At 43.0% G+C, this 27,827-nt stretch overlaps 1 protein-coding gene across 4 annotated transcripts; it reads right to left on the minus strand.

Moving 5' to 3' along the window:
- On the minus strand, positions 1–27,694 carry TRAF3IP1 (TRAF3 interacting protein 1). 4 transcript variants are annotated; one of them, XM_065750756.1, is made up of 15 exons: positions 27,535–27,694; positions 27,158–27,226; positions 23,544–23,705; positions 22,542–22,682; positions 21,932–22,402; positions 20,871–20,948; positions 15,483–15,558; positions 12,631–12,729; positions 10,806–10,893; positions 10,313–10,399; positions 9,686–9,806; positions 9,505–9,541; positions 8,837–8,913; positions 783–1,006; positions 1–187 (listed from the first exon to the last, which is right to left on the minus strand). In XM_065750756.1, exons 1-15 carry the CDS (start codon positions 27,691–27,693, stop codon positions 22–24), a joined length of 2,055 nt encoding a protein of 684 aa, XP_065606828.1. In that variant the 5' UTR covers position 27,694; the 3' UTR covers positions 1–21. The 4 variants fall into 4 exon arrangements, with proteins under 4 accessions (XP_065606828.1, XP_065606827.1, XP_065606830.1 ...); XM_065750755.1 differs by having other exon boundaries at positions 10,806–10,896; XM_065750758.1 differs by having other exon boundaries at positions 10,806–10,896; positions 27,576–27,660.
- Between the last annotated feature and the right edge of the window lie 133 nt (positions 27,695–27,827).

Genomic DNA, 27,827 nt, shown 5'->3' on the forward strand with positions numbered 1-27,827 from the left:
TTCTTTTTTTTCCTCCCTTCTTCACCTTCTTGAAGACAGGTTTATGCTAAGAACCATCCTCCGGATTTTTTCCTCATTCTTTAAGACATTAGCTTTTACAGCACGGATCTTGTCTTGCTGGTCCTCAATCAGCTGGTCCAGCTCAGCCAGTTCAGCTTTCAGTGGTTCCACAGCGCTGTCCGTGATGCTGAAAGAGACACAGAGCACTGTCAGTGGAAATGTGATGCTGCTTCGGGTTACTTAAGCCTCTGAGAACATAGAGATTCAGTACTCAGAGGCTTGCAAAGGCAAGCAGATCAGTGCCTCAGTTTCTCCAGCTGTAAAATAAAGCCCAATGCCACTTCCTTTCGCTTTGCAGAGGTAGTGCATTCTGAGGCCAACCACAGCTTAAAAGTCTGCCAAGGAGGAGCTACGTAACTGCAAGGAATTCACATCACAAGGCTTCATATGTGAACCCAAATCCTAATTCCTACCCCAGCCCCACCGAGCTCCCAGCACTCAACACATCGCTGCCTACCAAGATAAAACCGAGCTAAGAACACCACTCAGTGGCACACTTGCTTCTGCAGGAATGCACGGGGCACCAAAGTTATCTAGATTGGAATCTAAGAAGATAAGATCAACCTCCAGTACCTGGGAACACTTTTAAGCTCAGATTACATGGAACTGGGAAACCCCCGAAGGAGAACGATGACAAATTTGCATTTTAAAGAGAATAAAGCTCTCCCCTCTCCTAGAAACAGATCTGAGAGGGAAACCAGACTTTCCCTGACCACGCTCACCTCTGCTCTTTCTGCAGAGCTTCTGCATGCTGTCTGTTCTCATGCTGCCACATCTGCAGCTCGTTCTTCATGGCATCCATGTCTTCTTGAACGTAGTCCATGATCCTGCCAAGCGTAAAGGCATTGCGGCACAGTGTCTGAATGGAGTCCTGAAACTTCTCAACTTCTTTGGCCACCAAGTCTCTCTCTTTCTTCCTAGCTGCTTCTGATACAAAAGGTTTCTCCTAACAGAAAGGAGAAAAGCACCAAGGTTCAGAAAAACATTTGTCGTACGCAAGGTGTCAAATGAAGACGGTTTTGGAGACTGCTAGCCCTACTGCTAGCATCTGGAGAAATCTTTATGCAGCGTTCACAGTTGGAAGTGAAAGAGCAAAAATGAAGCAATAGCTCAGAATCAGATGAGCAGAACGAGTACCATTTCCAAGCCACCACTGCTAAAGAGAACTGCTACAAACTGCATTAACATTGCCAGTACTGAGTTGTTTTTCAGATCAGGAGCACCCAGATTCAAACTTAGTATTTGATCCCATAAATGAGGTCATCCTCCTGATGTTCTCATCATGGGTTGTCCCAGAGCATTGGGTGTGGAGGGAGTACTGGGGGGAGACCTCCTCCTCGTTCTGTCATGTTATACTTCAGTGCTTCTGTATATTGAAAGGTAAGTGGCTTGATGCAGCACCATTAAACACAACCTCTCACTACATGTAATGATGAGCAACACTTCTGTTATTAATCTGCTGCTGGTACTGGCTGCCAGCACGTCCACCCTGTAAATCACGGATCCATCCATCCATCATCCTCCCATCCATCCATCCAATTATACTCTCTGAACTGAGAGGATGATGATGATTGTCTCTGAAAAGTAGTACATAAATGGCAGTTATTCCGTGCCTTCAAGTGAATGGCTTTTGTAAAACCATGCAGGCTGCAGATGCAGCCTCAGCCAACAGCTCAAAACTCATCTGGTCTTGTGCACACTTCCCTCGTGTGCAGCCTGCAGACCCTGCTCTCAGTCTCCTGTAGCCTCCCAGCTTCCTGCAAGTTAAACACAGGGAAAGTGCAGGCTAAAACAGCAGAGTCACCAAGAGCGAAACGATGCCATAAACGGAACAAAATGACCACACTGCTAACACTTCTTAATGGCTTTATCCAGCAATGCCCTCCCTGGAAACGACAGCTGCCATTAAAGAGATTTTTCCTCCCTTCCAAGAGCTCTGAATGTCTAATTCCCAACCTGAGTTTTTCTTTAAGACACACGAAGCTTTACATTAGGTTTACTTAAGTCATTTCAGTCACGTCGTGTGTGCCAGAAAACCAGAAAGGTCTTTCTCTACCCCCCCAACCACGGGACCAACCGCTTTCTAAGCACAGTTCCCAGCAGCTCTACGAGCACAGAGGTGAATGCATGCTTGTGTCTTGCTAGGGCACCATGCCTGTCCCTTACTGCCCTCCTACCCAACTGGCCTGCCTTCCTGTGCGAGCTGCAGCCTGTTTGTTCAGCTGTGTTTGGAGGCAGCAGGGCCTGCTGCCAAACACATTTCAGCAGCCCTCGGTCTTACTGATGAACTCAGATATATATTATTTTAGAGGAGTACTTCTAAAGGTTGGAAGGCTGAGATTTACTTAGGTCTGATGCTCGTGTTTTTACCACACACGCAGCACATGAAAACTGCAGGGCTTCTGAGTTTACCGTGACTTTATAATGTTGAAGCTGTTTAATAAGGAACTGGCCTGAAGTGACAACTGCTGCTGAACCTTTGCTTCCTAAGTCAATTTGTGAGCGCTGGCTAAACTGTTAAAAACAACACTCATCTTGATTCCTTCTCGCCCGACCCGTGCCTCTCTCACAGAAGCAGGTGTTTCATTAAAGCTCGTAGCTCCGACACCTCCCGGAGCCATCCACGTGCTCCCTATCCCACACAGCACACAGATGAAAGCACTGAGTTCGGACCCGTTGGATCCTGAGAGCTGAGCACCTGCATTCAGAGCACAGCCACCCAGGGCTGAGGGGATTCTCTCCCTTCAGTCTCTTCCTTGGCACACCTCTAAGCACAGCAGCATCCCAATGGGCTTTGTCAGACTCCCACCACTCACCCATCACCAATAGCTCTCACTAAACCACGTCCCTCAACACAACGTCCAAACGTACCTATCGCTGCTGATTGGCAGTTAAGGGGAAAAAAAAACCCAAACCCCATGCTGTCTGTTCTGTTTAATAGTCATTATGGGTTAAAATCTGCACAGGTCGCCCTTAAATTACTAAGGACTATGGCAGATGGTTTATTACAACAAGCAACGTGGGTGGTGGGAGTCCTGAATGCCACCTTAGCTCGTTCTGCACCAACACGTAGCAGGATACATTCAGTCCTAAGAATGCCAGAATCAGAATATTCCAGCCTATTTAATTAGGTCATACACCTCAACGAACTTTCCTTTCACAGAAGCCCAAGGATCAATAAATTATCCCCGGGTAAAAGGCTGTATCACTTCTGTAGGTTCCCTCTCCTTCGTGTTTTTCCTAAGGCACCAAGATAAATGTTTATTTTGGATTCCTGGCAAAAAAGTCTGCCTTTCCCATTACCTCGATCTGAACGCAACGTGGACGCAACTGCAGGGATCTAAGAAATTAAAAAGCAGAGATTTTCTCCTTAATCAACGAAGGGGAAATTATCACCGGGCTTCCAGAAACCACCGGAGCTGTACCTGTGTTGAATTTAGCCTCGTTAAAGCACTTGGTACAGACGTCCCAGTGTGCACAGCTCCATAGGGTGGGTCGTTCACAAGGCATCTGCTCCCAGCATCCATGCTGCTCGGGGCATGGGAACTGCCTGGCACCCGTGGAGCTAAAGAGGTGCCACCATTTCCCCCCACCCGCCCCGCTTGAGAAGTTCACTTTGTAGGAACAGCATCTGATTACTTTTATACAGCTTCTCCTGTGTTTCCATTCCTCAAATTAACGGGTTTTAAATATGAAACAAATTAGAACGCGCACCCATCAGGCAGTTAATAGTTTCTACAGCCCCTTTTAACTACTGTATTATGTCCCATTATGGAAACAGACCCGAGTAATCCTAGTTTTATTGAGCTATACTGTTTCCCTTCTACTTCTTTCTACAGCTCGGACGGGACAGAAACTTCATTTTGGACAAGTCATTTTGATGCATTCAATGCAAAAATAACAACGTGGGCTTTTTTTTTTTTACTGTACAGAATATTTTCTGATCATAAAGGGTGTTTTCTTTTCCTGGTTTTTACAGAGCCTGCATTTTAAGTATATGGGAACTATCCACTAGGGATCGCCGTAAGAAAGTCTTCCACAGTAACAGAGGGGGAAACAGTGAATGTTAAATCATTTCAAATGAACAGGATGCTTTTTTTTTTGCTTATGCCAGGTACTGAGTTCAGTAGCAGGCCAAGGCAGCAGAGACACCACGTTCTTTGCACTTACCAGAGCCTGACCCGATTCAGAGCTGGAAGACACCAAGAGACAAAAAACAGGATGGAGTTTTCAGATGTATGTAAACATCCCACCTCAGCCCCCTGAGCTCGTAAAACCTCATGTATGTGGGGCTAAGCAGAATGCTATGTGTCTGCCCACACACTCCACACCAAGAGGCAACTCCAGCAGTAATTAATGCCAGCAGACAGCAGCAAGCCAGCTGAAATGGCACACTGGGTGCCAGTCCTGCCTGCTAACATCACATCACCATAGCCAGGGCTGTTAAGACACAAGCCCTCGTGCAGGTAATTCCAGCTAAATCTCAGCGTCAGCACTGCTTACAGGACATAAACTGGCTGAGAAACTGTGAGCCCCTTCAAAACACTGGCACGATGGGGGGATACGAATCCGAACGGCTAACACATCACATCCCTGCTTGCTGTGCAGCTGGTGGACTCGTGTACAAAACCAATGACCTGAAGAGCTTCGAACAAACAGAATCAGCACTGATCGTATTTGCTCTAAGCTTAGAAGCACCTCCTTGATTTACAGTGCTTGTGATTGAAGTTAATACTATGCAGGTGCTAAGCTATTTTAATATCACTTGTTACCAGCACAAACCTCAAATCCGTCTCTTCTCCAAAGCCCATGAACTATATTTGGGAAAGATGGGAATTCTGTGATCCCGCTTGCTGAAACTATTTAATAACCTGCCTGCACTTTCCACACATCAAATAAATGAAGTGGGATACAAAACGTACCATCTGTTTCTCTCTCTGTTTAACATAAGAGGATTAGACTCTAAACAAATACATTTAGGAAGTCTTTTTAGGAATTTGTTAGGCTGAACACAGCTAATCAAGGCAGCAGAAATCTTGTGTATTTCCAGGCTGACCTTTTTGTTTGACCTGAAAATTCTGTATATTATTTTAAGTTTCTGCACATGCAAAACCCACATGATGAAAGTCTCTGTCTTTCTTGATTTTCTCGTCCTTTTCTTTATTAAAACCTCTTAAAAAGCCAATGTATGTTTGGGAAAGTCAGCACAAGGAAGGCTTGAGATGAATGTTTTTAACACAAACACATGCTCTTCTGCAATCAGCAGTTAGAAGTAAAGGTGTGGAACATCCCCAAGAGCCCACGTTTCCATTCAGTATTACTTCACCAGCCTCTGCTGATTTCTGACTGACTAATCCACAGTAATTCAGGTAGATCCAACTTAACTGCTGCATTAGATGTCGTAAAGCATCAGCCAAAAGATCCAGTGCTCAGATTACAGATACCTCCACCTCTCTCTCCATCTTCTGGCACAAACACGTGGCTTTTTTAAAGAGTACTGAATATAGCTGGGAGAAGACTTCAATGTATTTATTCACATTGAATAGCTGAATAAAACCAGGGTAGAGAAACATCCTTACTGACAGATCATCTTCAGGTACAACTTCCCTAAGAATTACTCTTTCACGTTTTCACTGCACTTGAAATTACCTTACTCCAAAATACAGTCATCACGTTCTACTCCACATTGCAAAATACATCTTGGGATACTGATGTAGAAGATATTTCTCCTGGAGTGTTTGATGGAAAACCAATCAAAGGGAAGAGCTGACAGCCTGGGGAGAAGCAGCCCGATCTCAGACTGCTGCTGCTCCCAGCAGACTGCACAGCCAGACCTGGCACAAAACCCACAGCTATTTGAACACAACATGCTGGCCAGAGCTCACCGACCCATTCTCACAGTCCCACGGACAGATCAGGGCTCGGTTACACTCGCAAGCAGAGAGCACTTGGCAGGAATAAACCACCTGAAACTCTGCTTTCTTTTTAATTACTTTTGCTGCCTCTCTCCGGAGATCCCACGGAGCAGTTCTTCCCCAAGCTGCTGGTCTGTGGTCTCACGTGAGTTACTCTTGCCACTGTCTTCTGTGAGCTCTGGCCACGCTCGGTGTGCCAGCTCCTACCTGCTACTCTCAGCCCCTGAAAGATTCCCAAAGACAACACTGCACAGGAAAGGTATTTTTCACTGCCTCCTGCACCACAGCATCTCTGTCCTCTAAAATAAATTCTCAGAACTCAGCCATCTCTCCAGCTCATCATGTAGCTTTCTGGGCTACGTCTGTCAAATCCCAGTCACCAACTCGGAGCATTTTTAATCATCTTTTCCATCCATTTTTCCTCAGCTGTCAGGAAAGCTGCGCTTCTCCTCTCTGGAACGCAACAAACACTTTGATTTAATTTGAAAAGCAGTAGCAGCAAGGAGACTAAATGCAGCAGCCTCCAGCTGCTTGGATATGAGACCAGATGATATTCCAGGAGCTTACTGCTGCGTGTAAGTTTTCACGTGACAGACTAGGAAGTCAGCAGGTTTGTTTTTCCAGAATTAGTTCTCTATTATCAGTGCTGCTAACGCAGATCAGTGCTTCAAAAGAAGCAACAAAAGGCAAACAAGGAGAGAATGAGTGATTTAGACTGAAAACTAAGCAATGATTGTACAAGGACACAGCTGTCGATGTGCATTTAAAAAAAACCTAAGGGGTTAAAAGGGAATTGTTTTAGTTAGTTAGTTACATGTATTCAGGGGAGAAAAGAGAAGATAAAAAAAGGGAAAATTAAGCACAAGTCCCAGTGGAAGCTTCCAGAACGTGAAATCCATGAGGCTTTGTAAACGTTTCCCATTGTTCCTTTCTACGTCCAGTGCTCACTTGACAGGACACAAAACAGCACAATATAGCCTGCAATACCATTATGTACTGGCAAAAAAAGCAAAACAACCCAACTACATCAGCTCCTATTGCCATCCCAGTGGAGATCAATGATTGAACAGCACCACCTAGTTATAAAACCAGGAACAGCTCTATCTCTTGTTACAAATGCCAGCTCAGTGCTCACTCCAGCAATAAGCCTTAGAGCTACTGCATAAACAGAGCAGTGCTATCTTTGAACCCTTTCTTCAAACAGCTCTATAAAGACAGGACTTGTTCACATTAGAAATAGCCGAGAGCATTTAAATGATCAGCACACAGGCAATACGAGATACACACTCATAATCAAGAGTTCATGATTCAGCAAGTTGGATAAAGCTGTTATCTACTCAAAATGGACTGTGAGCAGAAAATGAAAAGCTTTCCCACTTTAAGAATTCTTTCTCTTTTTTAATCTCAGCCCATGCAATACATGAAAGGAATTTTGGTCAGCCAAGCAGGCCTGGATCTCAGACAATCCCAAACCTGAGACAGGAAGGATCTTCCCCTTGGGTTTGATCTACCTTCCTCATTTTCTCCACGAGCTGGGGAAGGAATGGAAAGGCTGGTCTGCGTGACAGCATAACTCACTACCACTAAAGCATTTGGGAGTGTCCCCATTTAAGAGATTTGTTGATTTTACCCTCCCAAAATCGCAATCCTAGAAAGTTGTGTCATTTTTGCTGCAGATTGCCAGAAGTGATTATGAAAGCATACAAGTTCTAGATAAAATCAGTGGGTTTTTCTAAACAATCTACTGCCTATCACGAGTTCTAGTCCCTTGGGGAGTTGTTTTTTTTCCAGCTGTGCACTTTACTCATAACCTATCGCAGCGTTATTACTCATTGCCAAGAACTATATCTGTTAAAGTGGGAAGAGGCCAAAAAGTGGTCAGGGCTTTTCAGAGAGGGATTTGAAAGTGCTTTCTTAAAAGCTTAATTCTTAGGGTCCGAGCTGCAGCGTCTCATAGAAGTGCAGCATGCCACACTGCATCTATCACGAGTTCTGAATAAAGCTGAGAAGAGATGTGCAAGTGGAAATGAAGACTTAAGAGCTCACGAGAAGTGCTTGCTTCCCCAAAACATTACGTACCTGTCTGTATCTTTGTGAAAGCACTCTGAACTGCATTCCTTATTTAAAACCTTTCCCAAGGGCCAGTGGACCAAAAAAGCCAACCCAAAATGCTCTGCATTTTGTGCCTTCTTGCAGGAAGAGCTGTTTAAGTCCAAAAGAACAAGAGCTGTCCAGTTATGGAAGGAACACATGAATATTGGGGAGCATCAGCACTTTGCTTCTGGTTTGTGATTGCTGCTAGAACCTTCCTAGGCCTGCCTCCCTCCCATTTCCCTATCCTGATTTCTGGCTGGGGGATTGAAATAAAATTGCTCTGTTGATTCTGGAATGCTCAGGTATGCTAGATTTTACTAAGGTAAAATCTGGTGATAAGAAAATACTTACTGTACATGGCTGACTGCACCAGAGATCCCTGGTTTTTATAAGTAATGATAATGACTGATGGTCAATAGGACCAGAGGACTATTTGAGACTGAAGCAAGAACTATGTCACCAAACAAATGTAGACTGTGTCCTACTGCATCTATGGCAAGGCTGAAATCAGCAGACTGCTCTGGAAAACAAACAGGCTAAAGAAGACCACTGAAATGCTGTCTAAAATGAAAAGCACAAAAAGTCAAGCTGAGAAAGAAAGCACGACACAGAGAACATAAAGGACTACTGCAGGTGAACAGTAACTATAACACACCAGGGAGGAGTCTGATCAAAAATGGAAAAAAAAGACATTGTTAAAGGAGAGAAAAAAGTCACCATCACGATATTTAATGACCACACCTCCTTGAAGGCCATTTCCATCTTACCTTCTCTGTTGCCTTTGATGATTTTTGTGATGCTTCGTAATCTTTTTTCGTTTCTAGGATTCTTTTTACAAGTCCACCTGGAGAAAATGAGGGTATTTCTCAGCACTGGTTGTTACAAAAATATTACTCCAAACATTCAAGGCAATAACATGAAAACCAATGTGAACAATGTTCTATTTTAATTACTGAGATACAAGAGATTTTTAATCTATTTTTTCCTGTGTCTTTTCTCCAAACACACACACACGTGTGTACACACAGACAAGAATCTGTCAGCAATTTTTTGATACAGAGAACTATGCCTGCCTGAATTATATCCAGTGTGGCAGACTGAACAGATTGAAGGCCTTCAATCAGATACCTGAGGTCATAAGTTAAGCAGAAGCATTGTTAAGAATCAAACCACCAATTCTTCTAGAAGTTTTCACCTATCTCAGGGATACATACAGAAAATACATATTTGACATCAGCTGTAAATCCTGCTGCTCAACTACACAAGGCTTTGTTTGGAAAATACTTGCTTCTTCCTTGCAGAAGTTGCAAGGTTTTGCTCCCTCAAGAGGCATTTTGGTGCTGTATTCCTCATTTGAAGTGCTCAGCACTTTGTTTAAACTTGTGGTCTTATTCTATGTGTATAGGTATACAAATATATCCAAAAGCACACGTACCATGCTTTTCACCTTCAATCAGATCCACTTCTGGCTCCTACACATGCAGGGAGAGAGCTTTAGTTGCAAAAAATTGGCATTGCTGTAATGTAAATCTATTCAACAGTGTTTTCAGCAGGAAGCTACTTAGGCAAGCTACAAAGGGTGGGAAAAGGTTCTAGAGTTTGTAACATTAACAGACCATTTCCAGCTCTGGCATTTCAGGCACTGGCAAGGCTGCCTCCACCACGAACTGGTCATCATCATCATCAGAAACCTGTCGGTCTGTGATCACAATTGAGACTGCTTTACCACTACCGTTCCTGAAAGAGACGAAACAAAAATGCAAACCTATTGCCTGTTCAGATCTATCTCCTCACTTCCTCCTGTAAAATAAGGCAGCACACAAATTCCTTTGTTGCCATCCCTTCTGAATACACTTGGCACTTATTTGATATCTCCTGAATGACATTTTGGCCATAGTTTCAAGGAGTTGTTTCAGCCTTTTTTGAGCATAACACTGCACACCTTACAGATCTCTTCTACTGCAGTAGTGAAGATTAACATTCTGGGTTTATCTGTTTCAGAGTTCCCAGTGGCAAAAAAAACCCCACTAAACTGTTATCTTTGAACTTCCTGATGTGGCCACTAACTGTAACTTTGAGATAATACACCGGATCTGCAGAAAGGCTCACACTTTCCATCCTGAATCAATGAGAAGGATCAGAAGGTGATCCCCCCCACCAGTGCTATTCACCAGCACAGGGCGCACAGAAAATCTCCAAATACTGTGGCACAGGAGCTAGCAATGTCTTCTCACACTCCTCACCTTTCTGGGAGCAAGGCCTCCGTGCTCTCTTGGCGTTTTACTACTCGGGGTGGTGCTGGCCTTGCACTGCTAGGACGGGGAATACGTCTGCAAGAAAAAAAAAGGAGCATTTTTCTCTGTAAAAAGGAAGGAAAAAATATATCCAATTTCACAATTATAGTAGCCTTTTTCGGGGCCAAGAAAAAGTAAAGTGGGATTTGAAAGGCAAGATCATCTTAACCATCACACCATACTTCTGAAGTGCTTGTGATACAAGACTCCTCACGTATCACTCCTACTTTAATAAGATTACACCAGAGCACTTTTGGGTTATGAAAGTACATCCAAGACACTACGTTTTCTTTATAGAAGGAAATGAAAATGAATGAAATGAACCACAGATAGGATAATACTCATCTTTTTGTACCAGAAGCAGAAACTGCTTCACATTCACTTGCTGTTTTCCAATTGACTGCATTACCTCACTCATCCAGAATGAGGAACAGGAACAAACCTTTGGATAGCCTGAGGTGGAAGATCATTGGGTACTTCACCATTTTCAGATACCACAGGTTTTTCAGGATTGAGATTCCCTGCTTCTTCTTCTGTTAAGTGAAAAGAAGAAAAGTATAATAGCATACCTGTCAAGTTGGCAGTGCAAATCTAATTCTTTACAACAGTATTTCAAGCCTCATCAACACTAGACTTGGATGTGTTAATGAAATGCATCATATGATAAGCTAAGTACAACTCTATAAGCTTTATATACCCAAGGTCTCAGCTAATTTCTTGCTCTCACTGCATCTTGGCATCTATCATACACGCTGCTCACAAGATTGAAAGGAGAATTCTACCCTCACTGATCGTCAAGGGCCCAATTATCCACTGTTGTAGGAAAGGCTTTGTGGATCACTTTAACTTTTAATATGAGCAGAACCCCCAGACACAAGTAATGGGAGGGAAAAACTGCTGTGTGCAGGCAAATTCATCTGGAAACAGTAAACACATTGGTTTTTCAGAGAAGTCACATGAATTTCTTAAAAAGAATCTGACCAAATGAGACATGAAAAATATACCAACGATTACCACCAACTTCTTGCTGAGAACTACCACCACAGCCAGGAGAGCAGGGACAAACACAAACAACTGTTTCCAGCAGTCCACGTCTGAGTGCTAAAGTTTTGCTCATTAAGCAGAACACAAAGGTTCAAAGCCTCAGTGCTCCGAGACAGAATTGCATGACTGAAGCTGAATGCAGAAATGCTGCTACAGAGGACCCAGCAAAATATATGTTTACACCACCTGAGAATCCAATCCAAATCAATAATGAACATGGGGGTATTCTTCTTACGTTACACTCAAATTAGACATATGGAGTACAATTATTTTATTGCTGTAACAGATACATTCCAATAGATCAGATAGGGTGGGATTTCTCCCAGTTGTGTAAGGTCACACAAACATCTGTCTACATCTCCTTGGACTGACACAGCTACGAGGCCCTAAATTGTGGACTGGGAAACAGCCTTTGATATTCCACATATGTGGTAACCATTGTAAATATCTCCTGCTACCAGAAGTCCCAGTTGGTATGATATTGACATTGAAACTCTTCAAACTCGTTCTGCACGATGTCATATCCCTCTGTCCAGTTTAAGTCAGCTGTCCTAATTCTGTTCCCTCCCAGCTCCATGGGCTGTGAATGGCCTTAGCTCTCTACAGCACTGCTTAGCAGGAACTATATCCATCAGTGTGTCACCAACGTTGTTTTTCTCCTAGAATCAAAACACACCATCCTACCAGGCACTGCTGAAGAAAACAACTGGGTCCCAGCTGAAACTAAGACAGTGGTATCAACTCCCCTAACTAGTTCATGCATCTGGATCTGGAGAGAATAAAACCATTTTTTTCCTTCACTCTCAGTTCTTCCTCCTACATTTTGCTCCTAACGTATGCTGCATCTGGATACAAACATCTCATTAACAGTGCACGTCTAGGGAGCCATATACAACTTTTTATTAAAAAAATAGAGAAATCAGAAAGCAGAGAAGGAATTTCCCTCAAAATTCCTCCAAGAAACAAACACTAAGTGACACTTCCAAACACCCACACACAAAGGCAACATGCAGCTACAGAGAACAAGTCACCAAAGGGATTCAGGCACATCTTCCCTAGGACAGTGTGAGCACTGTCCACTGAAAACTTCTATTCTTCTGTCCTTCCTTAGCTTTATGCAAGAATTCCCTACCTTTACCCTCCCTTACCTTTATCCAACCACATGGACCCAAGGAAGGCACTCGTGAACCTTTCCAAGGAAGACAAGTTCCTGTTCTACCTACCTTTCTGTTTTACTACAAGTCCTGGTTCAACTTTTTCCTGCAGTTTAGCAGCATCCCCCTCTGAAATCCCATCTGCCACGCTCTTCATTTCGACAGTTCCTGTAACAGAAGTTTATAGTTAAATGAAACAATAACAATTTGGAATAAAAAAATCCACGCTACATACTTGTTACACTTAATATTTCTGTAAGAGCTACCTTAGTTTCATGAACCATCTCGAGTGCAAATAAATAACAAAGTTCACAAAAACTTTCCAAAAGACCACTGACTGAGCTCTCTGTGTTACTGCAAACCAAGGCCATTTCTTCAATTCAGAGGTGAGTTACAGATATTATTTACAAGCCTAACAGGTAGTAAAGCAATATTTAACAAATAAAGCCTAAGTGATTACTCAAACGTATAATATTGTTTGTGTACTACTTGGAATGCACTCTGCTTTGTTCCAAAGAATTTCCTTTTAAAAGCCATTTCCCATATTAAAGCCATTAAGAAATTTCAAGCAAAAAGCTTTGGCTTTCAGGACATAAAGAGGATTTCCCCATCCACCTATGCCATTGGTGAAAGAGTTGCCCTCAACAGGCTCACAGTTTGCCACTGTGTTATTCCCCAAATTACTTCTTTTCATTGTCTCAACGTGAAGTCTCAGTTCGCCTCTCTCCTGCATGCTCAACATAATATCCCTGAGAAACCAGTACATGTGTCATGGACTGCAAACCAAGAGCTCCTCCACCCCATTCAGAAACTGGGTTTGCAATCAGTCACACTGGTTTTCACCTCATTCACTTCTGCGACATTCATCCTTATTACAGAACCAGGTTTTAATATTGAGGTGCAAGTCTGTAGGCAATTTTCTTCCAACACACACACACTGAGCATCACCTCCACAAAAGAAGGGTTAATTATTTTCAAAGCAACCATAAGTTTAATATATATATATATATTCCATTTATAGCTCAACTTTTAAATTAGAAAAAAAAATCTCCACGACATGAAACTGGTTTTGCTGCAAGGCATGTTGGAACTATGGAAGTAATTATGGTGTGAGTAATAATAAAAATGTTATGTTAACTACAGAAAAATAAAACACCTTTGCGTCGATGCCACTATAAATTTGTTTTTAATATACAGAGGTGAGCAAATGCTGTTACAGCTTGGTTATATATAGGAAAGAAAATGTACCTATAGTTGCTTAATTACACCTTCATGAAACAAAACCTTTTCAGTTTTGTTTCTATAGCAGCTGAATTTGCAGCCATTCGTTCAGCCATGGCACCAGCCCCTTTCTGTTCTGCTGCTGCACATTTATCTGCCTCCAGTTAGTGTTAGGAAAAGCAGAAAGGTCTGATCGTCATCACCAGCTGCCACAGACAACAGCACACAGCAGGCATCAGCATGCCTTCAGAAGGCTTTACAAACCCTGAGGATTCCACCTTGCAGCCCTTCTGAGCCTGCTTCACTTATCCAGATTATACTTTTCAGCAACAAAAGTTATTAAATTATTATTAAAAATTATCAGAACCTCACAGCCTGTACGTAAACAAGACGTGATGTAATATTTTCAGTGAGAGCTAACTTGACTTAAGCTCCTGAATGAAGGGGTGCTTATATCTTACAATCAGAATCATTCAGGTTGGAAAGGACCTCCAAGATGGCCCAGTCCAACCCCAACCCACCCCATGGTGCCTCAGTGCCACATCACTGCGTTTCCTGAACATCCTCAGGGACTGAGACCCCACCACCTCTCTGAGCTCTCTTTTGGAGCACCTGCTCCAAAGCATCACCACTCCTCCTGAGAGTAACTTTACAAGCCAGGGGCTCTGGTGAACCAACTCATCTTCATCTGTTCTCCAGTTTACATCCAATCTACTGCAAGCGTCTCAAGTTATGAGAATCATTTTAAAAGGTTTTGCTAGTTTCAGATTTCACTGACCATTGTTTCAATTAAAAAAGACCAGAAAGTTCACAAAGGTGTGTGGATTAATGTACTGCTTACCAAACAAATCCCCAGGGACATTCCCTGTTGCACTGAGCAGTATTCAGGCAGCCTCACAGAGCATGGCTTTTTTTTTCCCTTTCTTTTTATGACAAATGCAATCTTTTCATTTATAATCCCAGAAAATCCTAAAGAAATCAAATCCCCCAGGACTTCAGATCCTTGAAACAGGATTAAGAAATTGAGAAGACAAATTGAGGAAGTACACACTTCCCAAATATTAATAAGCGATGAAGTTAAATATTTCACAATTTACATCTGCATAATTAGTACCTATTGCTTTATAAATATCTTTAATCTCACTAAGGCCACCTTAAACAACACATCTTAAATCTTACTTAAACTAAAGTACTGTGCTGAACGTTTATCTGTTTAAAGGTTTTAAGGAACCTTCACATGTTCCTTTTTGTAATGTGCAATAATTAATCATCTGAGATACACTATCTACTTACCCACAGTAACAGAAATGAGACAAAAATTCAGCCTCTCAAAGTTTTTCAAGTCATTTTTTTGTCTAATTTTTCCACATTACAGAGCAAAGAAAGTTTCTGTGAAACTAATAGGCAAAGAAATTGTTTTAGGCTAATCACAAAGTCTGTTCAGAGAGTAAACTATAAATGCCACGAGAAGGTTGGATTTGCATCTGCAGTTTTGCAGAAAGAATGTGAGCAAGCTGAATCAAGTACTACTCTCCACGTACCAAATCCATGCAGAAAAACAGCCCACTGGATTCATAAGTGCAAACTGGATAAAGAACAAGCACTCAAAACAATAAACAAAGATATTTAGGATTTTATTCTGTTCCAGGATAGCAACCCTCCAGCATATTTAATAGAAAAAACATCCTCCTGCTGGTTACCTTCTCCTCCAGGTTTGGCACGGTGCCTTGATCCTTTTGTTGAAGGCTGCCTCGAGATTTCTGCAGAACTTTCACCCTTTAAAAAGAAAAAAAAAGAAAAAAAAAGACCATTAATTTATCCCTCTTCACATGAGAATTTACATATTTTGAAATAAAATTGAATTACGTGTGTTACTTTTTTTGTCTGCATTTATTAAACATTAAAAAAACTGATGCGCACACAAAAAAAAATCTAAAGTTTATTTTCCTCAGAAGAGCTTGCAGGTACTTTTGCTGGATATGTGCTAGTTATTTTTTTTTCTTTTAAATGAACTTGAAATATGATCATATTTATCACTGTTGTAAAGGCAACTTCCAAAGGTGAACCAAGCACATCCAAGGCAGAGCTCTTTCAGTGCACGTGTGATGCCATTACTGGTCTAGGCAATCCCCTTAAGAGTCTTAGAGCACCCTCCATCCTTCAGCCACATCAGACACACAGTTCCTCTTTAATCTTCTGGGAAGTGTTCTGAATTTCCTTCCAGAACAGAAGTAGATACTTAGAAATTGTGGCACTAGACACACAGGGTCCTTTACTAGACACACAGGGTCCGTGGACAAACTAAGAAATTGGTCCTATCAGAAAGACCAGCAAACCAAGCAGTGGGTGATCTGAAGGTACAGCTGGAACAGAAAGGGTGATGACATTTTGTATAAGGGAAAGATAACACTGAAGGAAAAATCAGGACATCTATGAGGACTCTGTCCTAAGCCCACGAGCGATTCAGAGAGGGCAGGAAATGAAGGCAGGAAAGCACACACACAAGCCTGATTATTTTGTTTTCTCTGGATATAGCTTTCACTGCCTGAAGATAAGAACAGCTGACTGACAGTACTCTCTGCAAAGGCCCTGTGTGAAGCACCCAGCAGCCACATGCCTCCAGAGAAAGGGCAAGGTGTAAAGGTGCTTCAAAATACAGGATACTGATATATGTATTTATTCAATCTGACCACAGAACAAACCATGATAGGGAAGTGAGGAGCCCAAGCAAGCTCCAGCAGTTAGTTTGGGGAATTCAGGATCCACATTTGCTTCACCTCCACAAGTGTAATCTCACATGCCTTGAAGTGCTTTCATCTCAGCTACTATTGCCTTTCACAGTGAGAATGCTGTACCAGGGAAGAAAGTCAAGCTTCACAGTGTGGTCCCACAGACCTGCAGGCTGCACCTGGTACACTCAGCCCTGAGCAGCTCTTCAGGTGATGTAATTATTAGCACAGGTGGGGAAGGAGTTGAGAGGGAGGTGCTGAGGCTTCTGGAGGAGCAGATTCAGTCATTTATTTATGTCAGGTAGTGACTGCAAAGGCTGCTTAACACTTCTGGAGCACCAGATGTGCACGCTGGCAACAGGTGCAAAGTAAAAGGGTAAAATTTAATCGCTATGGTAGCATACAAAAACACGAAGCCCACGGTATTTATGACTTGAGCCTTTCCAAAGGGAGATAAAATTGGTATTTGTAAGAAGAAGAAGGACCTAAGTTCCAAAACTTTGAAAAGCAGTAGATTAAAAAGTTCAGTTACACTTCAGCTTTCCATGCAGGAAAAAAAAAGTTATTTAAGAGGAATCCTGGATGGATGCATGCACACACTTCCCAGTCTTGAGTAATTTCGCCTCTATTTGGAGAGGGGACAGTAGTGTGCTGTAAACCATCCAGTTGGCTGTTCCATTATTAAACAGGCTGATTTTCACTTTAAGATGTATGAAAATAACTATCTGTAATGTTTCAGCTGCTCGAGAAGAACACTATAAGAAGACATCCTGCCAAAGTGCTAATTCCCCTCTCCTTCCCTGCAGTAATCAACCTCTATATTCACAAAAGGATTTCCTAAACAGTTTCTGTCAGTAATTTATTGGTGTGTAACAGCACCATGGAAAGATCAATTTGACTGCGTGGCAGTAACACTAGGATAATCTTGATCAATTCCCTTCTGCTGAGAGAGATGCTCAGAAAGCGATGTGCTGTTGCTGTTAAGTTCTGCTAATTAAAACCTCTCCAACACGGAGTTATTAGGGAAAAAATAGCTACTTCTTACTATGTAAATCTGAATGTCGGACTGCTCTGAGTCAAGAACTGACAGCAAAAAGCATCCCAGCTCACAGCACTGGAACAAAATGATCCGATCCATGTCCACAGGACGATTCTCTCTGCTGCTTCTGGGGCAGTTATGTCATTTTTCATTCAGTAGTTGTTTTGTTATAGATGTGATCCAACAGAAGTTCATTAGATAGGACTTAGGCTGATCCAAATGACCAGTTCCAGAGCAATATGGTTTGTGCAGCAAAAATAAAAGTCGTTAGAGAAGTGGCCAGGAGTTACAGGATATTACAAAAAGCTTCAGCCAAAAGTTTCAGCAGCCATCTGTAAAATGGAAGAGGCTTTTCCAACGTGTTTTGCTGCGGGGGTAAATGACATACCTGCTCTTGCAGACACCATACACTCACAAGGTCCACAACTTGAATCACTTCTTGTCAAAAGTCAAAGCTGGGTTCTCTTTTAATTATTATTATGGTGTGGCACGACTGATTGAGCTTCCAAGTGTCCATTTTAAACAAGATTTCTACCTGAGCTGCACTGAGTGAGCAGAACTGCACTGAGTGAGCAGTGGTATGCAACAGCCTTCAAGCAGAAAGGAGTCTGATTGCCATGTGTTGGCCAAATGTTTCTTCTTAATTCCTACTTATATTTGCTTTCTTTTAGTTCCAGAAAATTATAGATACCCACATGATGACTGTTGCATGCCTGGGAACATAGAGTTTCTTCAGTTCAAGAAAACTACATGAAAAAAAAAAATCAACCTGTGAAAATTTAAATAGTTTTTTAAGGCTGGCCTCAGGTAATTAGCAGCAAGAGAAATGAAAATGTTGATCAATAATGACAGCATCTAGGTTCCTAACCTTAAAGGAGTAGTACCAATAGCTAAAGTTTATATGGTAACTTTCCTGTACACGTACAATACTTAAAAAAAAAATTGAGTGCAGCACAGAATCCACTTAGTCTGAAAATCCATGGACACCTCGAAGTGAATCTAAGTCCCCACTTCCCCATTTTTCCCATGCCCCTAGGCCACGAAGGAGACAGCATGTCCGACGAAAAGACCTATGTGAAACATGGTGGAAACAAGACAAAAACCAAGTGGAAGACAAGAAGCACACTGCAATATAAAGGCAGGGAAGACTATGCTCGGGAAGAAAGAGAAGCTGTGGCAGAGAGAAGAACTAGAGGCCAAGAGTATGCTGGGCTTCATCAGCAGAGGGGTGAGCTGGTGAGTGACAGCCCTGTCCGTGTCAGGGGGGCTGGAAGTGGATGGTCTTTAAGGTCCCTTTTAACTTAAGCCATACTATGATTCTACAATAAGCCACTACTCTGCAACTGAACAAACCAGGAAAGAGCTCAGCCCTTAGAGCAGGAGAAAGCAGGCAACCCAGCAGGCAATGGGTACCAGACACAGCTTGAAAGGGGTTGCTTTAACTTGTTTCACTTGCTGTGTATTTTTAGAAAGCTAAAAAATGGATGCTGAAGATTTATTCCTGCAGCACACACTACCAAATAATACAATCAAACACTCTTTCTGGGCATAAATACATAAACCGTTTCCTTTGTTTTCAATACATTTGTTTCACATGGCTTAAATGGTATTACAGTGGTTAAAATCAGGGTAAATCCCTGGAAATAAAAGCATTATCCTGCTGCAAAACTACAGTGAGGAAAGTAAGATCAACCCCAGCCCATTGCGATGCACTTCTCAACCATTTCATGCTGGAATTTTCTCTAAATCACTTTGCACAGCTATCCCAGCTCTCCAGCTTTAAAGATTCTCATTTCACTCCTCCCTTCCACGGTCTTAGTAAGGTGACCGTTTCTCACACGCTGCCCCAAAGTGTATGTTTTCAACACCTACAAGCTAAGCAGTGTCTACTGTTATGCAAGCAAGTAAAGGAAAAGCATGTTATCTAGATTTAAGGTAGTAAACCAACATGCCTTGGAATCACTCCCAAAAGCACTTAAGACGGGAAATGAAACTTTACTGCCTCAGCATATTATAGTGGTGCCCAAGAGCACTACGATAGTTTGGGATGAGGCTCAGAATTTCCATTAGAGACCCAATTTGCAGGAAGTTTAACTTGGCCATGAACATTTGCTTCAGGCTAAAAACTATTTTATAAGCTCTCCCTCCAAGTGCCAATAATTTAAAAACTTCAGTTGGATTTCAGTCAAAGAGCTGCTATAAATTTGTCATCTCATGTAGAAGACACGATGATGTCAGTGGTCCACAGACTTCCAGCACAGACTCCTGCTGGACTTGGGATGCTGCCTATTTCTTCCTAGCATGAATTGCTTCAGGCTAATTTATTGAAGGCTCGCTTTTAAACATTTAGCCATATGGCTCCTTAATTCCCCAAATTGCCTCAGGTCATCAAGAAGCAGCAGATGCAGACACGATGATATCTCAAACAACAGCTACTGTTCAGAGGCAGTCAGCGAGTTCCTATTCCACCCTACCCTCATCCAGCTGCTAAACACAGGCTCAAATGCAATCCTGGATTTATTTTCCATTCAACACAGCAGCTTCTATTAAAACACCTGTCCTAAACCCTAGCAGCTGGCACGGGGCCCTGGTTTGGATTTAGGGTAAGAACAATGTTGATAACACACCCATGATATAGGTGCTAAGGAGTGCTTACCCTTTTCAGCTTCTTGTGCTGGCTGGGAACAAGGAACTGGGGTGCACAAAGAGATAGGAGGGCACAAAACCAGGACAGCTCACCTGAGCAGACCAAAGGGACATCCCACACCTATGGGATCACCCTGAGATGGCCAGGACTCCCTGGCTGGGTGGTGAACAAATGAGTTGCTTTTTGTTTTGTTTCTCTTTCCTTTGTATGTTTTTTGTTGTTGTTTTTTTTTTCCTTTTCTTTTTTTTGCCTTATTAAACTCCCTTTATCTCAACCCACGCATTTTTGCCCTTTTTAACTTTTTCACTCTCTTCCAGCCCACTGCTGCGGGGAGCAAACGAGCAGCTGTGCCCTGCTGAGCTGCCTGCTCAAACAAATAACAGCATTCCGGGAAAGACTGGAGAGGAAAAAGGAGAAACTTTTGAACAAATAAACATTTTCTCAAAGTAGTCAACACACCAACAAATAGAACTAAAAATGTAGAAACTGAAACTAACAGAGAAGGCTTTTTTTTTTCTCTCCAAGCTAGAAGTTTAAAAACAAGCAAAATCCAGACTACCCATTTCAGAGCCTCCAAACTTGGCAGCTACCTAACTTTCAGTCTTAATTTCCTTAATGCAGATTTCCAAACAATTTTTTAAATTGCCTTCCCAGATTCTTCTGTATCACTAACCTCGTTATCTGGCTGGCACTTGCTGGCTTTAGTTGGCCTCAGCAGTTTTCTAAGTTTGGATTCCTCAGAATCTGCAGACTAAAACGAAACACTCACTTTAGATTCCATGTGCTGAGGAACAACCTACTTAGCTGAAGTATATGAAAGGGGAAATGAGCAGACAGTGGAACTGAGAGCATTACAACAGCATTCTTACCTATCTACCTGCTCTCCTCAACCTGCCTGGCCCTGCTGAAGGGGAGGAAGAAGAAGGGGAGGAAGAAGAAGGGGAGGAAGAAGAAGGGGAGGAAGAAGAAGGGGAGGAAGAAGAAGGGGAGGAAGAAGAAGGGGAGGAAGAAGAAGGGGAGGAAGAAGAAGGGGAGGAAGAAGAAGGGGAGGAAGAAGAAGGGGAGGAAGAAGAAGGGGAGGAAGAAGAAGGGGAGGAAGAAGAAGGGGAGGAAGAAGAAGGGGAGGAAGAAGAAGGGGAGGAAGAAGAAGGGGAGGAAGAAGAAGGGGAGGAAGAAGAAGGGGAGGAAGAAAAGGACTGAGGTCTTAAAGCCAGTGATGGATCTTAAGACAGCTTAGGACTTGGCACTGAGAAAGCCTGAAGTATGGTGTGATGGTAGATGTGCTCCTCCTCAGTGATGCAACTATACGTACAGAGGGCCCTCGCAAGAAAGGCATTATTTGATCTACACATGCCTCCAACAGCACTTTCAAGAAAAAAAACAAACAAAAATCAAGTAGAAAGAAAGCAGTATGGACTAGAAAGCCAGGAAAGGAGGCGATGTGAGTGAGCAACTCCAACAACTGCCACCACTCCACTCTGTCAAACTGAACCTAATATGATCAGGAGAACTCAAACAAGCAACAGTTCAGAAAATAAACTGCTCGACAGACGGTCAGGAAACACAGTCAGATGAGTCTGATTGCTCACAGACAGGAAGGTGCACACACAGCCTCAGCCACATTCTTAACAGATTAAATCCATCCCCCCAAAAAATGTTCACTTTGGGAAAGCAAGTGCTGTTACAGGAAGTGCTTCACAGATGAGCACTGCTCTGAAATAAGATTTCAGTTACCTTTTTCTCCGCTTTATCCTTTCCATGTTCCTGTACATGCTCCCCATCTTTCCCTCTGTCTCTCTGTCTGTCCCTTTCACGTTCTTTTCCCTTTTCTCTGTCTTTCTCTCGTTCTCTCTCCCTAGCCTTATCTTTGTCTCTTCCTTTCAGTCTGTCCGTTTCTCTTCCTCCTTCATTTTTTTTCTCCCTTTCCTTTACTTCATCACGTTCAATATTATCTTCCCGTTCCGTGTCTCTCTTTCCCTTGTTTTTTTCTGCTTCTCTTCCTTGTTTGCTTGTTCTGCTTTTGTTTCTTTCCCTTTCTTGTTTTTCTCCTTCCTTTATGTTGTCCCTTTCAGAGTCTTTGTGCCTGTCGTCATTATCCTTCTGTTTTTCACTTTCCTTTTCTCTTCCTTCACTCTCTTTGGTTTCTCCTTTGGGTTTTCTGTCTCTGCTCGAACTTCTGTCTTTAATGTCAGTATCTCCTCTTCCCTACAAGAAAATAAAAACTAATATTCAGTTTCAACACACATCAACTCTATCACATAGTTACTTTCTACATATAACATGCCCACTAAGAGAAATTAAAAAACATAATTGGTAGCCACTGTACCCAACTAGAGTTTCCTACCTCTTTATCCCTACGGCTTTTTTGGTCCTCTGTTTTGGACTCCCTGCTTTCTATATCTCGAGGTTTAGAGGATGTAGGTTTTCCTTTAGCATCAGCTCTTTCTCCAGCTAAGATCTTTTTTACAGCAACATCACTGGACAGCTGCAAGAAACAGAAAAATTCCCTGAAATGAGCTCCTTTTTAAATATCTCCCTTTTTCCTGTGGTCTAAATACACTTCAAGAAAAAAAATTTACACCATCAGCTTGCTGGGGAATTCTTCCTGAAACAGGATTTGCCTTGCAGTTTGACTCCCGGTTGTTTGCTGGTTTGTAAACACAAAACTACACATTTTTGTGGGTTTTCACATTCAGACAGTAACACCCATGCACTGCCACATCTGCTGGGAGCCTGAGCACTCAGAACAGAAAATATCAAGCTGCTTAGAACCCAAAGCAAACCTTTTCCACGGTGCACATCCAGCTCATGCTTCACAGTTAAGAGAAAGGGCTAATAATCTTGGCCTGAATGCACAGACTACTACTTTTGGTTATTACATCTCAACACAATACTCTACAAAGTTGTGCCATCAAATTCAGCCCATCTCAGTTCCTCCTTCCCAATCTCAAGCAATTAATAAGGAAGAAGTCTGTCTCGTTCACTTAACTAAAAGGAAATAGCACCAATGTAAACGTTTAGCTTATCAGACAAAGATTACCCAGACAAAACCTTCACACAGATTGTGAGTAGTTCACTGTTAAAGACAGTTTCTTCTCATTCATAACTTCACATGTTTTCAGACAAAGATATCTAGAACAGATTTGTGCAGGGACCTGGTTCAAAATCTGCTAAGGACCACACATGCTATACATTTGTCATTAAAAGTAGTAACTCAACCCGGTGTATCTTCCGTAATTAAAAATAGCAGGTATCAAAGTGTGCCACAAATGAGCTCTGATAACATGTAACACAAATACGTATCTCTATAACTGATGCAGATGAAATATATACGGTGATGCCATACCTTATTTAAGCAACACTTCCCAATGGCTTGCAGAAACTCATTTGTTTTCTCAGGTTCGTGTCCAGCCACAACACGAGCTGGTTTTACTGACAGGGGCTCTCCTGTTACCAGTACAACAGCATCAATGGCCTTCTGAAGGAAGCTGATTTTGGCATCTTTATCCTAGAAAAACAACAATTAAGAAATAACTGTGAGATTTTAAAATAATTCCATACACCACCACAAAATTAGGAAACCTCTGACAGGAAGAATAACTGCAACTGCACAACTGGAGCAGCTGAGCTGTGGCTCACAAGCAAGTGTTGCCAGGGCTGCCTGGAGCAAAGGTGCAGCTGCACTTGCTGAGACAAAGCACCAAGAGCTGTTCTGCCCTGAATAACCTTCAGAACAAGTCCCAGTCTTATGGGTCACCTGAAGGGCTTATGTATTGGTATCTGTAATGTATAAATCAGACTTAAGTGAGTGAAGGAAACATTAGATGGATGGTGGTCAAGAGCTAGAGGCACATATGTTATTTCCACACTTAGCACATATGTTTTAATTTTACAATTGTACTTTAAAAACAACTTTCCGCAAATATCCTTCAAAGATGATGGCTTTGGGTGATGAGGCAAAATTATTTGAACATCTGATCTGGCACTGATTGACTGGCTGTCTTGGGAGTACAGACCTGGTATGACCTGTATGGGAACTTTTGAATCACAGCCTGATCCACTGATGGATCACCTGAGGTGAGCACTGAGTCAGCTGCAGGAGCACAGGTGAAGGCAGTGCACCTGTGTGACCAGGAGGGGTGGAGCCTGGCTCCCAGACCCCATTTAAGGGCTGACCACCACTGGGGAAGGATCTCTTGTTGGACGTTGCTCCTTTGGAGTTTCCTACTGTGAGCCTAGGAAGCGGGTGCACGTTTTTCTTAATTTTAGTTGTCTCTTTACATCTGTAAAATTCCTTAGCTACAATACTATTTAGCATTATTCATTCTGTTAACCATATACCATAAAGACCTGAACGTATTTGACAGACAAACCAATAAAAAAGAAACCAATAGAAGCCCATAATTCCTCAGCTAAGCAAGGCCAATACTCTTCCTGAAGGCCACCTGTAGCATTATCTATTCCTGTGGCTCTGGAGCTTTACTGGGAGGTCCTTGTGATATCTCAAGTTGTGGAGCCACTCCACAAACAAGCACTGTCTTCCCACCAAATGTGTCAGGGTACTTCCCATCTTCAGCTCTCCCAAACAGACTAAAACAAACAACTGCCACATTGCTAGGATTTTTTAGGACATCTCCATTAGCATCAGGACCACATCACCCTCACCAGTGCTCCCTGCATTCAAAAACTAAAAACAAATCAAAAAGAAGAAAAAAAGGAAGGAAATGCTGCAGTCTCCTTCTATCAAAACAGTTCTCTGTCCCTCCACGGACATGTGAAATCTATTAACTCAGGGAAGGAAGCAGGACAGTATTTTAACCTAAATATTTTCAAATAGAATTGATCCAGAAGTCCCTCCCAGATGTATCTGTCGATTTCAGCAGTTTTGTTATCAGTGATTTCTGTCCAAACAAACAATTTTCATAATCGACAGCTCCTACCCAAGTCAGCAAATAAAGTTCTATCAGAATAGAAACAAACATCTGAAATGGTGCTGAGAGCTTTAAAAAACACCCAGCAAAACTTACTGTTAAGCAAAAAAATCACAGAATGCCTTGGGTTGGAAGGGACCTCAAAGATCATCAAGTTCAACCCCCTGCCACAGGCAGGGCCACCAACCTCCAGATGTGGTACTGGACAGAGGGCCCCATCCAGCCTGGAAAAGAAATCTCTGCTACTCTGTGTGGAGAAACTTTTCATATATGCATTATATAAAGCTGATGGGAAAGATTCACAGAGGAAGCCTGATATCCAGTCTTTCCATTTGCAAGAGAACAATGTTAGACTTAGCCCCTAGGAGACAAACCTTCCTGATAAACAGGAAGATAACACCTTCCAATGCAGCTGATGGCAAGGAGTGTATTTGTTTCAGAAAAGTCCCAAAGTTTCAAGAAAAACTCCTACTTACATTCCCTTATGCACTTAGATCCCTTTCCATCTCCGTGATATGAATTGCTATGCATGCATAAACATGGCTCACTGATGTCCAGCTGCATACTCTGCCACTCTGATGCAGTTCATAGGTACCTCCAGCCTAGGAAATCTGCTTTTTGGCTCTACAAATAAAAAGCACAGTGTTCTCCAAATGAGAGAGACCACGTGCTAAGCCACTTCTCACAGAACCTACTGACATGCTTCAAAACAGAAAGGATAAGCAAAATCAATCGATCCATCACATAAGACATTTAGTTTTCACAGCAACAGTTAGAACAGTAGCAGAAATAAGTGTAAGACCAACAATCAGCCCCAAGAAGTATGTAAAACACCTATTTAACTGGCTGTACAAATGGCAAGCCAATAGTTTTAGTTGCTATGTTAAACAATCACCAGTGGATGTTTCTGTTTAACTAGCAACACACAACATGCATTATTTGCCATGAATAAATGACAAAAGTTTTAATCCGAGTTGCTACTGGGAGAAGGCAACAAAGAGGTAGGCACTAGGAGGTGAGCAAACACAGACTAAAGTCATCCTTGCACTGAAAAAAAAGCATTTTTCACTAATAGCATTGAACTCCTCCTCCAGTAGTAGCTGTGTTAATGCTAAATAAGGCCATTATAGAGCACACGTAACAGAAGAATGCATTATCAAGCAATAATATTTTCTGTATGTGTGTGTAAATATATATATGGGCTTATTCAGCTTGGAGAAGGCTCCGGGGAGATATTCAAGCAGTGTTCTGGTACTCAAGGGGGGCTTATAAACAGCATGGTGAACAACTTCACACACAGTCCAGCAGTGATAGGACAAGAGGGAACGGCTTTAAACTAAAAGAGAGGAAATTTAGATGTTAGGGGCCAATGTTTGCTCAGAGGGCAGTGAGGCTGCCCAGAGAAGCTGTGGGTGCCCCACCACTGTCAGTGCTCAAAGCCAGGCTGGATGGGCTTTGGGCAATGTGGTCTGTGAGAGGTGCCCCTGTGCATGGCAGGGGCTGGGCTGGGTGGGCTCTGGGGTCCCTTCCAACCCACAACATTCTGATACACCTCTACATACACCTACGTTTGGTTTCCTTATAAAATAAATAAAAATAAAAAAACACACGTTCTACTGAAAGACCACCGTGCTCACTAAGAAGCTACGTGTGGATTTCTAGTGTTTGTGATTTAAGCCTAATTACTTGAAGACAATTTTGCTACATGACTACTGCTGCTTTAAGAGCAGTGAAGCACTGGCACTGATTGCCCAGAGCTGGTGGGCAACCAAGGTGAGGCAGGACAGAGCTCTAAGCACCTGATGGAGCTGTGGGCGTCCCTGTTCGCTGCAGGAGAGTTGGACTAGATGGCCTTTAAGGGCCTTTTCCAAATCAAACGACTCTGATTCTGTGCATTGTGAAATACAACCAACAGGCAATTCCCCCTGCCCAACTAAAGCTGAGTGCAGAAAAGACCACAGCTGCCTCGCAGCACGTTTCAGAGACTGTTTTTATTCAGGCTGAATAGATAAGAAACTTTTGCACCCACCTTGACGTTATCAGATTTCAATTCAAAATCCGTGTAAAGCCCTTTCATGAAGCCCGTCACTCTGATCACCTTGAAGGGAACGAAAGGACCGAGTTAAGGGCACTTGGAGGCTGCTGTAGAACAGCATTTAGTGCCACGCATGATTATTAATAACCATAATACCAAATTAAAACCCTGGGGACATCACGGAAGAGCCCCCCAGCAGCGAGCCAGGACCCCGATGACACTCCAGCCCCCCCCCCCCCACGAGTGGTTACACCCCCAGCCGCCAGGGGGCGCTCTGCTCCCGCCTGGCCCCCCTCAGCGGGGGCAGCCGGCGCGGAGGCCCTGTTGCCTAGCAACAGCAGAGCGGGCCCGCAGGCCGGTCCCCGGCCCACCTCGGTGATCACGTCGTGCAGGTAGCGGAAGGGCGGCTTACTCAGCAGCCGATCCGTCAAGGGAGGCTTGCGGATCACTCGGCCCAAGCACTCCTGCGTCCGTCGTACCACCTCCTCGTTCATAGCCGCGGCGGGGCCGCCGCCGCTGGCTGCGAGCATTCCCGGCATGCCCCGCGCCGCAGCGCGCCGCACTGCGCAGGCGCGGAGCCGCCGCACGCTGTTGCTAGGCACCGCGCGGCCCTAGCAACGGGCATCGCCGCCATCTTAGGCCCTGCCCCAAGGGCTTCAATAGG

The sequence above is a fragment of the Cyrtonyx montezumae genome, unplaced genomic scaffold (genome assembly GCF_038088225.1).
Source record: "Cyrtonyx montezumae isolate F1298 unplaced genomic scaffold, pur_monq_1.0 scaffold_7, whole genome shotgun sequence".
Taxonomy (NCBI): Eukaryota; Metazoa; Chordata; class Aves; order Galliformes; family Odontophoridae; genus Cyrtonyx; species Cyrtonyx montezumae.